Source organism: Impatiens glandulifera, chromosome 2, assembly GCF_907164915.1.
Source record: "Impatiens glandulifera chromosome 2, dImpGla2.1, whole genome shotgun sequence".
Lineage (NCBI taxonomy): Eukaryota > Viridiplantae > Streptophyta > Magnoliopsida > Ericales > Balsaminaceae > Impatiens > Impatiens glandulifera.
This window is the reverse complement of record NC_061863.1, coordinates 67,088,644-67,103,378: the sequence shown is the minus strand read 5'-3', so window position 1 is coordinate 67,103,378 and position 14,735 is coordinate 67,088,644. Positions and strand designations below refer to the sequence as shown.

Genomic DNA, 14,735 nt, shown 5'->3' with positions numbered 1-14,735 from the left:
TCTCCCATACGTTCATGATAGTTTTGTAAAATTATTGAATGTCTAATTACAATTTTTTTTTGGAAAAGTGTAAAGCTTGAATTAGTAATATGTTATAAATTACAATTTCTTACAACAAAAAAATGTTTTAAAAAAATGTTAAGAGAAAGAAATGGAACTAACACAACCAAAATTTAACACAACCTAAGAAGTCTTTATTTCTAATTTGTTTGGTTTTGAATTATTTAAATAATTTTTTTTTAAAATTTTTGTTGATTTTAAAATTAATAATTTTTTTTCATCTGAAATTTTTAGTTTTTCTATATTTCAAAAAAAAGTTTATTATTTGGACCATTTAATTGAAACTCATACTAGTTTTTCTATATTTAAAAAAAAAAAAGTTTATTATTTGGACCATTTAAATGAAACGTTTTAAATAAAATAGCTTCATAATTAAAAGAAAAAATAGGGTTTAATTCAATTTGGACAGCTAAAATAAAAAAACCTAGGTCAGTAACATGTGTTCATAGTTATTATTTTGTTTAAAAAAAAAATGTCATCTTTATAAATAGAATTGAAATGGTTAGTTTGAATCTTAAAATAATTGTTGTATATGTCAAAAGAGAGCAAAAGATGTCTCCTTTTGTTGGAGAGATGCAAGAATTTGAAGCAATTGAAACAATCACATGCTCAAATCATCACATGTGGACTCCAAACCAACACCTTCGCCTTAAGCCGATTCCTAGCCTTCTGCTCAAACCCCTTCCATGGCGGCAACAACAACAGCAGCAGCGGTTACGCTTTGAAAGTCTTCGAACGAATAGCGAATCCCACTACCTGCATCTTCAACACCATGCTCAAGACCCTCTTCCACGATCAACAATTCTTCAAGACGATTGACATTTACAGACTCCTCTTTATAAACGGGATGTATCCTGATAATTACACTCTTCCTTACGTCTTAAAAGCCAGTGCAGGTTTGAGAAATCTTCATCTCGGTAAACAACTTCACTGTCATTGCTTGGAATTGGGGTTGGTGTTTGATATGTTCGCGGCTAACACCTTGATCGGTATGTACACTTCTTTGGCTGATATGGGGGATGCACAGAAAGTGTTCGATGAAATGCCTTCTCACGATGCTGTGTCTTGGACGATCATGATTACTGGCTACGCCAAAGGAGGGGATGTTGAATTAGCAAGATTGGTTTTTGATAAAGTTTCTAAAATGGACAGAGGAATATGGGGATCAATGATATCGGGCTATGTACAGAACAATTGTTTCAAGGAAGGGCTGCTATTGTTTCGACAAATGCAGTCGACTGGCATTGTTCCAGACGAGGCCATATTCGTTAGCGTTTTATCCGCTTGTGCGCATTTGGGTGCACTAGATATCGGAATATGGATTCAAATCTACATGAATAAGATGAATCTGCAAACTAGCGTCAGATTGAGTAATGCTTTGATTCACATGTATGCAAAATGTGGGAGAATGGATTTAGCACAGGAAGTGTTTGATGAGATGCCAGACAGAGATACGATTTGCTGGAACGCGATGATTTCAGGATGGGCAATGCAGGGAGATGGGCGTCGGGCAATTGGGTTATTCTCAGATATGGAGAGTTCGGGAATCACTCCCGACGATATTACATTTCTCGCCATGTTCACAGCTTGTAGTTATTCAGGCATGGCCTATGAAGGCCTGGAAGTATTAAACAGGATGAGACGTGTTTACAATATTGAGCCGAAGAGCGAGCATTATGGATGTATAGTGGATTTCCTCGGCCGAGAAGGGATGTTAAAAGAAGCGAATAAAATCATAGAAATGATGCCTGGTTCGAGAAACCCATCTGAAGAAGCTATAGCATTAAGAGCTTTACTGAGTGCTTGTTGTAACCATGGAGATAGAAATTTGGCTGAAGTTGCAGCAGAAAGGATCATGTCTATAGAACGGGATAGTGGTGCGTATGTACTGTTATCGAACTTGTATTCATCTGCAGATGAACACGAGAATGCGGGAAGAATAAGGAAGATGATGAAGAAGAAACGGATTGATAAGTCTCCTGGTTGTAGCTCGATAGAGATCAATGGGATTGTTCATGAGTTCATTGCCGGAGAGAAGATACATCCATGCATAGATCATGTTAATCATGTTTTGTTGGGTATTAATAAGCATTTGTTTTCAAAGGCTGTTTGAAATTTGATACATCAAACATCTTAATAACAACAAAAACAAATTCATTAACAAGAATATTAGTTTCAACATATATTTTTCTCATTTGATTCAAGAGGAGAATTTACAAGGCATATCTATTATATTCTAACTACAAATTCATGGATCCTATTTTGTGAAGGCATTAGCCTTCTTTATTCTATGCTAAGTACATATACAGTGGTGGAAAATGTAAAAAAAAAATAGCAAGATCGAAGATGATACCCGGGTTCGTGGTAGTTAGGAGATGATTTATTCATTGATCACTTGGATAGCAAATGTTTTGCGCGTTGATTAGCGCCCTTCACTCGCGAGTTCAGCTCGTCAATGTCTCCTTGAAGATGGTCGAGAGCATGGTTTTGCCTGAAGATGGTAGATATACAACAAACATTGAATCAAATCCGTCTACTTTTACTTTAGTAGATATTTGATAAGAACTATTATGATAAGGAATGACAACTTACTTGTCAAGTTCACCTCCCATTTCTTCAGCCATTCCCTTAAGATCGCCCAAAATATCACTTAGATCTGAGAGCCCGTCATCTTGCTTTTGCTTCTCCATCTATTCCATCAAACAAACACACAATCAGAATCGCGTTGAATTTATTCTTCCTGAAACCGAAATCTAAAGGGAAAACCTCAATTTTCTGCATGGCAGTTGTCTGCCCATTAGGTGGTGTGACTGGAGCCGACCTTCCCCCCTTTGGTGCCGGAGCCAAACCCAACTTCTCCCTTTGCTCCTTGTTCTGTTTTCCTTTGACATTATCATCTGCTTATTAAAACCAACCAACCATCCATCCAAATCAATCATAACCATTTTCAAATAATTGACAACATATGAAAATGTCTTCTTTCTTTTGTGCTGAAAAAGATGAGCATATAGATAGACCTTGAGTGATTACAGGGCCAGTAATCTCTTTTCCCTTCTTCGGTTTCCATCCAAAAGAGAACATTCCTCCAAGATTTCCCAAAAGTTTTTCACCCTGAAATTGTCAATCGTCAATGAATAACTAACTGCAAGCTTTCTCATTCAAACAAAGACGATGATTACCTTTTTCAAATCCTTGTCCATATCAGCAGCCATCATATGTGTTCTCTGTATTTGATCTCCTTGCTGGTGTAAAGTCTCGAGCGTCCTAGTAGCATCACTTCTAATATCCTCTGCAATCCTAAGACAGTTATTCACACTACTTGTCGTGTCTTCAGACTTATTGACAGCATAATTCTCCAACTCCTGAACAGACATGCTGTCTAAATCCTCAGAATCTCTCTTATTTCTGTTTCTTGCAGCATTTGATGTGGGCCTCCTTGCAGCTCCATTGTCTTCAACAATATTGTCAGGTACATTGAGTTGAGGTTCGGAAGCTGTCCTTCTCCCTGTTTTAGTTTCTTGCAAGCCACCTTCGGGACCTGCTGCAGGGGCTGGTGACTTTAAGAATCCAAACATTTCTTAGTTCTTGGAGAGGTTCCACCTGAAAAAGACACAGACCTAAGATTATTCACTAGATAAGATAGATCATGTTGTATGTGACAGAATGATATACAAGGAAAAGAAGACTCGTAAGAACCTGTAAGAAGAAGGAAGTTGCAGAATGATGAGAAATGTTGAGGATGAGGTCGAAATTCGGTCTCAGGATTTGAGAAATTTGAATTGGCAAATGAAAGAGCAGCAGGATTCAAGCGCGGGAGAGGAGGGAGTCGCCGCAGTCAAATTCTCTCCTACGGGGGGGCGCAAGAGAGAGAGAGAGATTGAATTAGAGGAAGTAATGGCGTTTTGAAGATATATCAGGTAAGAAGAAGAATGGGCGCGGAAAAAGAGGCAAACCTTTCTTCTCCACCTTCGTCACCTCCCATTTCCATACTTGTTCTGCACCGTCGCCCTTTCCCTCCTTCTCTGTTTTATATATATTTGGCATCCATTTTACTTCTTTTTCTTGGAATATTATTATGTTAGTAATTAATATTTATTTCATTTTGGTTGTGAAATTTATGATGTTGTGATTGATTATTTTTTACGTTAGAAAATTTTAATGATAGTAGTAATTGTCTTATTGTATAATTCATAATATTATAATTATTATTATTATTATTATTATTATTATTATTATTATTATTATTATGTTGTCTGATATTTGTTTCGAAAAGTCGGTGGAGTTAGTCGGAGATTTAATCGTTCATTTTACCGGTTTATTGGTTAATCGGTTCTAACGATTCCGGTTAAACGGTTCAGTTTTCGGTTGAACTATTTTTCTAGCGGTTTAACCAATAAACCCGTAATAATTTAATTATATATTTATATTAATTATTTTATAAATATTAGATATATTATAAATAATATATTATTTTTTTAAAATTTTAAATTATATTTTGTATAGAATTGTTTTAAAAAAATTTAATTTATATGACTATTAATTTTTAAAATATATTATAATGTTAGAATAATATAATATATTATAACATATTTTAAAATAAATTTATGGAATATTATTATAATATAATATATTATAAAAATAATATAATATAATATATTATAACATAAATAAAAATAGATAATAACATAAAAGTACGACACAAACACGATTTTAAAAAAAAATCATTTACGGTTAAACTGATTAACCGACCGAAACAAGTAGACACAAAACCGGTAAAACCGATATCAATACTGGTCGGTTAACCAGTTTGTAAAATAAGAGGTAAAACGAATTTAACCAGAACCGTTTAACCGATGAACCTAACAGTTGAACCAATTAAGCAATTTATTTAGCAATTTATTTGTATTTCTTTCATATTTAATGTTTTTGACTCTTTTTAATTTTATTATTATTATCTCATTTAATATTTTATTGTTGTGTTTAAATAATAATAATTATTTTTTAATATACATGTGTACCCCTAAACAAATAAACAAAATGTATCTTCTTCCTCTTACAAATAACTAGATTACTAGTATATTAAAATATTTAAAATATTTAGATACATAATAAAAAAAAAAATTGACTGAGAGTAAACCCAATACAAACCCTATATTGTAATTTCCTTTGAATGGGATTCCAAGTAACAGTCTAGAAATTTAGGATTTGTAGAAGAGAAGAAGAATGGTCTAAGCTTATTTCATTGGGTTACTCCAAATAATACATACTCTATTATTTATAATCTACTAAATTGTCCACAAACATACTCATTAATTCCATACTTGATACTACCCAATATATATATATATATATATATATATATATATCACTGTAGGTTTTGCCATTCAAAATAACAGTTAACACTATGTAACTTTTTTATATTTTATTGTTTGTCTTGTTGCAGCTAGCATTTCAATCTTTGCAGATCTGTTTGTTGTTTCTTTGAGTCTTGGATCTGTAGTTGTAGCTGTTGAAGTTGATTTCTTTCTGTTGTGGGGGTAGTAGTAGTAGAATGTTTATAATATTTATATGTGACTAAATTTACAAACATTGGATAATTCTAATTCTTTAAAAGTGGTGATTATTTTTTACTGTTTGTTTTAAGATTTGAGAAATTTATGTTTGTTTGATGTTGCTGGAATTAGGTATCGAGTATCTGTCAAATCAAACCTCGAGTCTGGTTCGTGTTGTATATAATGGTTATCGATAATCTCTGTCAAATCAAACCCGGGTCTGGATGTACATAAGGCGGGTCGATAAACTGGGTAGTAGCTACTTGAACTATTACTAACATCAAGATCATAAATTTCATTGTTATTTTAAATGTGCATAATTCAAGTGATCATTCTTTTATATTCTTTTGAAATTTTAATATGGTCATATTTAATTAAAAATGAATAAATAATTAAATTGATAATTCACACATGATTATAGAAACAAAAGGATATTTAAAAATAAAAATGAATCATACATGGACCCAATCTCTTAATCTTGATCAGTTAGGTATGGGTCGACCCAAAACAAATGGGAAAATAAAAAATTAATTATTAATAATCTTAAATAAATATATATTTTTTAAAAATAGATCTTTTCGATGATTTACTGTAAGAACAAAAATCACATTAATCACATGATCATGAGATAAAATAATTCATCCAAATGAAGTGACATGATCAATAGTGTTGTTGAAGAAATCATGATCTTACAATATTAATAATGAATTATTTTACTACTAAGAAAAGTGGCGTGCATGGACGGTGGTACTGATGTTCATCATGAAAGAATGAACGGTATATGTATCATCATAATCATCTTTCATTTTGTAATCATCAAGGTTCAATGTTCTTGCCAATTGCATATTATTCCCTATGGCCCCACTATTCTACTAATTACCCTCTTACACTTTGTGTCACTTTGTTTGGTACAATGTAAATGATTAACTTTAGACACACAAGAGGTGTCGTTAGGGTTAGGGTTAGGGTTAGGGTTAGGGTTAGGGTTAGGGTTAGGGTTAGGTGGGCATAATCCTATCTCAAAATTTTTATTATTTACAGTAGAAAAGTGACATAGTTAGGGATGACAATGAGGCGAATAATGTGTTTATCATCCCGCCTCATTCTATTTTGGTAATTTTTTACTACCATTTTTATTCTGTTCGGTTTCGGAGAATACCCGCGAGACACCGTTATACAATATTTTATAATAAAAAAAAAGTTTAGTTGATAAAATTATATAAACAATTTTTTTTAATATTATATATAATGTCTTATATTGAAAATTTATATTATTTATAAAAATAAATTTAAAATTTTATGAAAAATAAATAAATATATTAATAATTTTATATATTTAATTGTGTTTATTAGAGCTCGAAACATATTCAGAGTAAAATCGGAACAATAACAAAATATCATTCCCTCCTTTATCGGTCAATTACTTATCCTAACAACGAATCCATTTAAATTGAAAACTGGATTGGAGAGGAGACCATTTAATTTCTTATTTTTTATTTATTTATTTCATTGACTTATCTACTCACTCACTTGCTCACTCACCCACTCAACTCTAATTATTGTATATGTTCCTTTTACTGTAAATTAAAAAAAAAACATAATTATTCCTTTATTGCTGAATCGTGATATTAATTATAAGTAGTTTGAGATATTTTTTTTTTGTTTGTTTTCACTAATTATTATCTCTCATAATTCATTATTATTTTCTAGAGAGGATCTTCAGTGCATCACTTAAATTTTATAAAACTTGTTCATAACTTCATTCATGATTTTCCCTAGTTTAGTTACTTCAATAATAGTAGTAATATTTGAGATTAACTTTTTTCTTTTATGAATATTTAATGGAAAATCCAAATCCAATAACGTCAAATTGTTGTAATATAAATCCATATAGGTTTAATTTGACCCATTGAAATAATAAATATGTAAAAAAATCTTTTGATGACAATATCATTAATTTGGTTAACATATCTCAACCACTCAAATCAATGTCACGTTATATATAATACTACCACTAATAAGTAATAATAATAATAATATATAACATCCACCTTTATTCTTTGCCACTCAACCACAATTGCACAATTATTGAGTGTATAAATAATATCAATAAAATATATATTTATATATATATATTCAATTATATCACACTTAATTAAGTAATCAAACTAACATATATACTTTATATATGTCTATATATGTGAAAGAAATAAAAAATAATTTCTGTTTATCAACAAACCTAGTCTTGGAATATACAATGGAGACTATATATGACCCTTATCTCCTGATGAATTATGCATGAATAAATAATATATTATTATCGTGCTGATAAGATTGAGATATTAATTAATATGATAGCAACTAATCCATCTTATATTATATAAAAGAAGAAAACATTGTTCACGTGGGCCGATGACAACCAAATTTTGAAATAATTTAATCTAATTTGGTATATGTTTCATTCATAACTCTTTGGATTATTTTAAATAATCTTTAAAATATTCACAATCTTTCCCTCCATCCATTTTTTAAAATCTTAATCTACCAAAGTTTTGTTGGATCTCTTGAATTATTAAAAATGCAATCTTAACGGTAGTCAATAAACTAGTATATATATTACTAATTGAGTTCATGATTACATTGATACTAATGAAAGAATTATATATTATTAAAAATTTAATTTTATATAATCTTCATTTACAGCTTCTCTTATAATATTTGAATATATATATATATATATATATATATATATATATATATATATATATATATATATATATATATATATATATATATATATATATATATATATATATATATATATATATATATATATATATATATATATATATATATATATATATATATATATAAAATGATGCTTAATTTTGAAAGTGTCCGAATTACCGGGTTGACTCGCCCATAAACTTAAAACGGTTAAAAATAAAATAAAAAATGATATATGTATGTTTTCAACTCGACACCTAACAGAATAATACAACGGTTTAACCAATTAACTAATAACACTTTATATTTTAAATTCAACACAAAATTTAATAAACGCAGGACCTTATAACAATATACTTTTATCCGTATACATCGCACAAAGATCTTTCTAATATATCATAAATTCAATAATTTCTCCCACTATTAAATTATATTGAAAAATTATTAAAAAAATTATGGTTACTAATAAATTCGTCACTTTGATGTATTGAAGAGACAAATATCTATGTGAGATTTTTAGGGAGAAAAAGATCGGAGAATTAACGAAAGGATTCGAAATCATTATTCACGGGTAATTCTCTCTCTTACATCTTCTTTTCAAACCCTAGCTACCTGCTGATTTATCCTTTTCGAGCATCTTCATCCTATTATCCATCATATATGATATATTAATCTGCGGTCATCACTTATGTATGTGTTGTTGATTGCGGTTAAGGTATGGACGATAAGATCCGAATCGATCAGTCGATCGGGAAATTTGATCCTGATTCGAGTTGGACAATCGGCGGAAATGAATTAGCTGACGGTGCCTACTTTTTCGGCAGTGACAGGGAGCATATCATACTGAGCGAATTTGGTTGGAATCTCAGGTCTCCGGGGTCAGCGGAGCAGGGGAATGACTTCAGCTTTGGAATCGGAGGCTCTGAAGAGATAGATAGGTCCGATTTGGCAGGAATATGTAACCAGCTTCCACAGGATGGAGGAGTGGAACCGTCGGCTTCGGTTTCAAATCCGACGGTTTCTTCGAGTTCTTCGGAGGAGACGCCGGAAAAGTCCATTGTGTGCGGCGAGAGACCGCCGACGACATATGCAGAGACTGTGTGAGTACGTTTGCTTGGAGATTACTCCATTGTTTATTTTGTCACGAGAGGGCACTATCGTAACTTATTACACATCACTGGCAGCAAAAGCTGTATGTATTCTTCTGACCACACAGTATCTGTTGTCCGTACACACGCAGAAGCTCCATTCCTCTCTCTTTTCATTCTTTCTGATCGGCCGGCTCATCCTGTACCACCGTCTTTCGCGGCGGGAAAAGCGCACTATAAACTTTTTCGGTGACAAAAAATGATTTCGGAGAAATTACTTGAGAGAAAGTGACAGGTTCACTGAATTTGGTTATCTAAGCTCATCTAACCTAATAAGTAGGAAAACTATAGAAAGTGAAAGAATAATAAAAGCAAGATTTACATCCCATAACCAAATCTCACCTTTTGTTTCTTTTATTTGTTCAATACTTGCATTTGATATGGGGTCGAAAATCTCTGCATTAGCTTACATTGGATTTGGATATATAGTAGTGCTTCTGTGTTTCTCTCTCTTGATACTTGGTAGAATGTCTCCTTCAAAGATAAATATGCACTACACATCATTTTACATATGGAGTCATCTCAATTTATGATGTTAATCTGATACAACAGTCTTCATTCTTGTTCTATCATTTGTTTAAATTGGTTTATATGGTCTCAAAGAAATCATTTTTTATGGGTATCATCATTACAACTTAATTGAGAGGCCATTTAAACATATATATATATATATATATAGGATCATATAATATGTATATATATATATATGGGTTAGTTTGATTCAGCTTTATCTCCTATATGTTCCTATATATGATTTTGGCATCTTATTCATGGTCGGGTTTAATAGGCTGAATCAAATTATCACATGCATATATACATGACTTTGTCTCAAACTATGCATGCATTAGTTTCTTTAAAAACCTGCATGAAGTTTTGAGTTTTGTTTGTTTATATCTTAAATACTATTTCTATAATTCTATATATATATTCTCTCTTTCATACAACAATGAGGAATCTAGCTATTGGATACTTAATTAAGTATGTGCATTAATTATTTAATTTGTTTTTGTCATTTGACTATCAAAAGTTTTGCAGGAGCAAAATAAAAAAGAAGGGGCAAAAGCGAATTCGACAACCACGTTTTGCATTCATGACTAAGAGTGAAGTTGATCATCTTGAAGATGGTTATCGGTGGAGGAAATACGGCCAAAAGGCGGTTAAGAATAGTCCATTCCCAAGGTTTGTCATCTCTCATTATTGTAATATTTTTTTTTAAATGGTTCATTAATTAAAAGATCGTTTAAGCACACAATCTATAAAAGTATAACATATAAAAAGTTATGTTCAAATTGAATAAATTAGAATAATTAATTAACTCGGAAATCTTCTAAAAGAGCAATAAGATCTCCACATGAATCTACAGATTTTTGGAATATAATCTCCGACATTGTCATAATAATGACATTGTGAATAATTCTTAACGACTTATTTTCGTTGTTAAAAATTTTCTAATTTCTTTCCAATTAGATAATATACCAGAAAATTATAGGGATAAAGACCCGTCTTCTAAGTCTCGCATTTTAGTCGTCCAAATACATGTCTCATAATTCACTAACGGTTTCCAGCATAACTCATTGTATTCTAGTCAAATTCTACAAAAGACTCTATATATTTGCAACAACATGACAATGTAAAAGTAGATAAAAAAACGTCTCAATCTCTTTGTAACACATACGACAACGGTTTAGAATAATCATTTTTTTTCATACATCTATCGTCAGTGAGAATTCCACCGTGAATAACACTCTAACCAAAAAAGAAGATCTAGTAGGCATCTTAGACTCCCATAAATTTTCCCAATAAAGATCAATCGGACTAACTTTATTGAACAAAATGTAACAATGTCCCACATTAAAGTTATTCAGATCACAACACCGCATAGAATTCCGAGAAGACATGTTTAACCCTTTGTTAATAACAATTTTTAACCATGAATAAAAGTCTATATTAGACATGTTTCCTCACTGTTCAATTTTCTTCTATATCTGATACGGTTAGTAAAATCACTAAACCGAATGTTAAATATATCTTTGACCGATGCATCTCTACAAATAGAAATAACCTCAGGGAAAACTTTCGCAAAACATTTATCACCACAAAGTGTCATCCCCAAGACTAATTGAACTTCCATTATTATAATATTGTATCATCAAAATTTTATAATTTAGTTTATGTTATACTATAATTTTGCTTCAAAAGTAAGAAGAATGAAAGAAAATCAGTCCTATAGCTATTACTAAGTTACCATTCTTAATTTGTTTTCAAACACAGGGTTAAGACACCTTTGATCATCATATTCGATTCTCGTTAAAAATATAAGATTGAAGTGAGAATTATTGACGGTGGACTGTTGTAGTGGCCTTTTTATGAATTAATTGAGGCAAGTGAAAACTATTTGGACACCCTGGTTACAATTTACAAAAACAAAAATCGGTTTAAGATCCCACTAGAATTCTATCTATCAAGTGTACTTGTGTATTCGTTTAAAATGGGCATGCAAAACGAACAAAATTGTTGAAATTTTTTAATGAGGCCAAGAATGAAGAGAAAAGCAATATGAAAGCCCAATAGATAGAAATAGAAAAATTCTGGTGTTGTCAACTATGAGGGTACCGACCACAAAAAGGAGCTCCAGCTCCATATATCAATACTTGAGCTCATTCAATAACCTCGAATTCAAGTAATGTTTTTGAAGTTGTTTTTGAGCTTATATGTATATTTTATACAAGTTATCGCATTTGGTAATATATTTACAGATAATAATATATATATATATATATATACTAGCTAGTGTAAGTTCAAATTTCTAACAGCTAGCACAGAAGCTCCTTGATCCTCAACCCATTTTTGGTCATGTTATTGCAGAAGTTACTACCGATGCACAAACAGCAAATGCACGGTAAAGAAAATGGTTGAACGCTCATCTGAAGACCCGACTATTGTCATCACTACATACGAAGGCCAGCATTGTCACCACAGTATTGGATTCCCTAGAGGCGGTTTTATCGCTCATGATTCTTTATATGCGAGCCAAATGCATCACCCTTCAGCGTTCCAATTTCACTATCCAACAAATCAAATTTCCCAACAAGGTTCTAGCAGTCTGTCACACTCACCTAGAAGTAAACTAGTAACATGGCCTGATCATGATCAGTCATATCCTCAACCAAACCCTGATCAGCTTCCCATGGACGAAGGACTTCTTGCTGACATTATGCCACCTGAAATGCGCAATCAATCAATCAAAAGGTTAGTAGTTGGCTTTTGATCATGTTTATTTGAGTTTGAGTCTACTTTAAATATTGCTTAAGTATTTGTCATATCTATGCACGAAGCTACATTTTTCAAAAAGTTCTCTTCTTTTTTATTTAGAAGTTAAAAGTTTGTTTGTACTAAATAGAGGAAATTAAGTTTCATGGTATATAGAATAGAAAGAGGAAAAAATGTGATAAATTTCGGGTGGGTTTGCTCAAATATTATTAATTCCATAGTCATGAGATGTTTAGTTAAGCAATAAAATCAGGAGAAAAGGTTAATTCATCTATATATCATCTGTTAGTCCATTTCAATTCTAGTTTAATATATATACTATTTAAGATTTTATTGGGTTAAGAATTTGATCTAGCTAGGCTAGCTAGTAGCTAGTATTAATATACATATTTTGCTTTTAAAATGAACAAGTAATATGTAATATGAACAATATTGTTCATTGAATAATTCATCCACTAAGTTGAATTGATAGATAGAATTCAGAATATAACATGAAGAATAGGGGGGGAAAATAATTAAAAAGTTTATCTATATATATACTAATGGCATATATATATCTAGAAGTGACTAATTTTCCCTCTTCATGTGGTCCCATTTTTGTTGTGATTTGGCTGATTACTTTGAGTCCCACCATATACCGTACGCAGAGAATCTTGGTTGCCGATATTTAAGTACTATGCTTTAATTTGATCATATTTTGTATTTAGCCATTCATATGTTTAATTGTATTATATATGATAAATATATAAGCTAGGTAGATAATGCATGCATGTATGCCTCCTTTTCTCTTTTGGATAAATTTCTAACTTTGCTTGCCACCACTACTTGATTATTTTCAAGAAAATCTGAATTGACCCAAAATTATATAAGGATTTAAATATATTTTGTATCGAAATCCTAACTTACCGATACAAATATTACATTTATTTTTGCTTAAGCAACATTAATAATTTGTATAAATAAACTAGAGCTAGCTAGCATATTTGAGATTCTTTGATCCTAATGAAAACACTATCAAAATTATTAATATAATATTTTGTCTGGTTAAAGAGGGACAAGATATGTTCGAAAGCATGAACCATCTCCTTACCATAAGTTAATTTTTTTTTCAAAATACACATATAAATCCTCTCTTCAATAAGGTCACATTTCTCTCTTTTTTGACTTGTGGTATAAGAGAGGGTTCATGTTGTGAAACAACAGATCCCCCTCCCGGTTAAGAAGTCTCTTAATTTGTTGAATGAGATATTTTAATTATTTGAAATTGTGACTGATCAAATATTGTTTTTATTTTGTAAATGAAATTGTGACTGAAATATAATAAGGTCATGTTTTCATCATGTGCAGATGAGATTCATGGGATATCTAGGGTTAATTGTGATCTGGTGCTTTGGTTCAAGATCAATTCCAAATCTTTCCTTGGTCGACTGTAAGTCTTTATATATTTCTTCCTGTTTGTTAACCAAAGAGAACATGCTTAATTCCCTTATTATTGATTTGTGGATTTATTGTTCTCATTTTGAATTAGGGTGACTGATCATCATGATTGCTGCAGCTATATTTTCCTCCATTTTTGTTGTATTAATTACAAATAAACATCATAAACATCGTCAATTCATTCAAATTTATGTCTTTTCCATTTTTTGTTTGGATTGTTGACTTTCTCTAATATTCTTTTTGGGAGGTTTGAACCATTGTTGAGAATGAATCTGGATCAGAATTTTAAGTCTGTAAGTAAAAGTACGTAGTCTACTTATAAGGTTGGTTAATTTTTAGTTTTACCACTTTTTAATATTTGTTGAACCTTGTTTGGAATTATATTTTATGGTGACATATATGATCATTTATTTTGTCAAATAGAATAGTTTGGATCAGCACTCAAGTCTATTATGATTTGGCCCACTACCCATATTCAACAAATTCTTAGTGGTTCCTTTAAAAATCCACTTTGTTGTCCCGGTTTAGTAAAAAAAAAACA

At 31.2% G+C, this 14,735-nt stretch overlaps 4 protein-coding genes across 4 annotated transcripts; 3 read left to right on the top strand and 1 right to left on the bottom strand.

The window, feature by feature from the left end:
* Positions 1 to 568: 568 nt before the first annotated feature.
* Positions 569 to 2,372, top strand: LOC124927232 (pentatricopeptide repeat-containing protein At2g20540-like). The gene has a single exon (XM_047467616.1). The coding sequence runs from the start codon at positions 593 to 595 to the stop codon at positions 2,171 to 2,173; it is 1,581 nt and encodes a 526-aa protein (XP_047323572.1). The 5' UTR covers positions 569 to 592; the 3' UTR covers positions 2,174 to 2,372.
* Positions 2,230 to 4,063, bottom strand: LOC124927233 (putative SNAP25 homologous protein SNAP30). The gene is made up of 6 exons (XM_047467617.1): positions 3,757 to 4,063; positions 3,240 to 3,660; positions 3,078 to 3,171; positions 2,827 to 2,957; positions 2,653 to 2,750; positions 2,230 to 2,551 (listed from the first exon to the last, which is right to left on the bottom strand). The coding sequence occupies exons 2-6, from the start codon at positions 3,633 to 3,635 to the stop codon at positions 2,452 to 2,454; spliced, it is 819 nt and encodes a 272-aa protein (XP_047323573.1). The 5' UTR covers positions 3,636 to 3,660; positions 3,757 to 4,063; the 3' UTR covers positions 2,230 to 2,451.
* Positions 4,064 to 8,922: 4,859 nt separating this feature from the next.
* Positions 8,923 to 9,931, top strand: LOC124927327. Its single transcript, XM_047467724.1, has one exon. The coding sequence runs from the start codon at positions 9,057 to 9,059 to the stop codon at positions 9,441 to 9,443; it is 387 nt and encodes a 128-aa protein (XP_047323680.1). The 5' UTR covers positions 8,923 to 9,056; the 3' UTR covers positions 9,444 to 9,931.
* Positions 9,932 to 10,481: 550 nt separating this feature from the next.
* LOC124925281 (probable WRKY transcription factor 57) lies at positions 10,482 to 14,551 on the top strand (the record flags this gene model as incomplete). The annotated part of the gene is made up of 3 exons (XM_047465251.1): positions 10,482 to 10,666; positions 12,353 to 12,736; positions 14,105 to 14,551. Coding segments are annotated over 3 exons (573 nt in total), but the record flags the coding sequence as incomplete, so codon positions are not given.
* Between the last annotated feature and the right edge of the window lie 184 nt (positions 14,552 to 14,735).

What these genes read in the sequence shown, in the direction of transcription:
- LOC124927232 (XM_047467616.1), top strand. Translation starts at nt 593, where the DNA reads ATGTCAAAAGAGAGCAAAAGATGTCTCCTTTTGTTGGAGAGATGCAAG.
- LOC124927233 (XM_047467617.1), bottom strand. Translation starts at nt 3,635, where the DNA reads ATGTTTGGATTCTTAAAGTCACCAGCCCCTGCAGCAGGTCCCGAAGGT. An exon ending in TGGCCCTGTAATCACTCAAG is followed by an intron (nt 2,958 to 3,077) that starts GTCTATCTATAT and finishes TTTAATAAGCAG; the next exon opens with ATGATAATGTCAAAGGAAAA. An exon ending in ATGGGAGGTGAACTTGACAA is followed by an intron (nt 2,552 to 2,652) that starts GTAAGTTGTCAT and finishes TACCATCTTCAG; the next exon opens with GCAAAACCATGCTCTCGACC.
- LOC124927327 (XM_047467724.1), top strand. Translation starts at nt 9,057, where the DNA reads ATGGACGATAAGATCCGAATCGATCAGTCGATCGGGAAATTTGATCCT.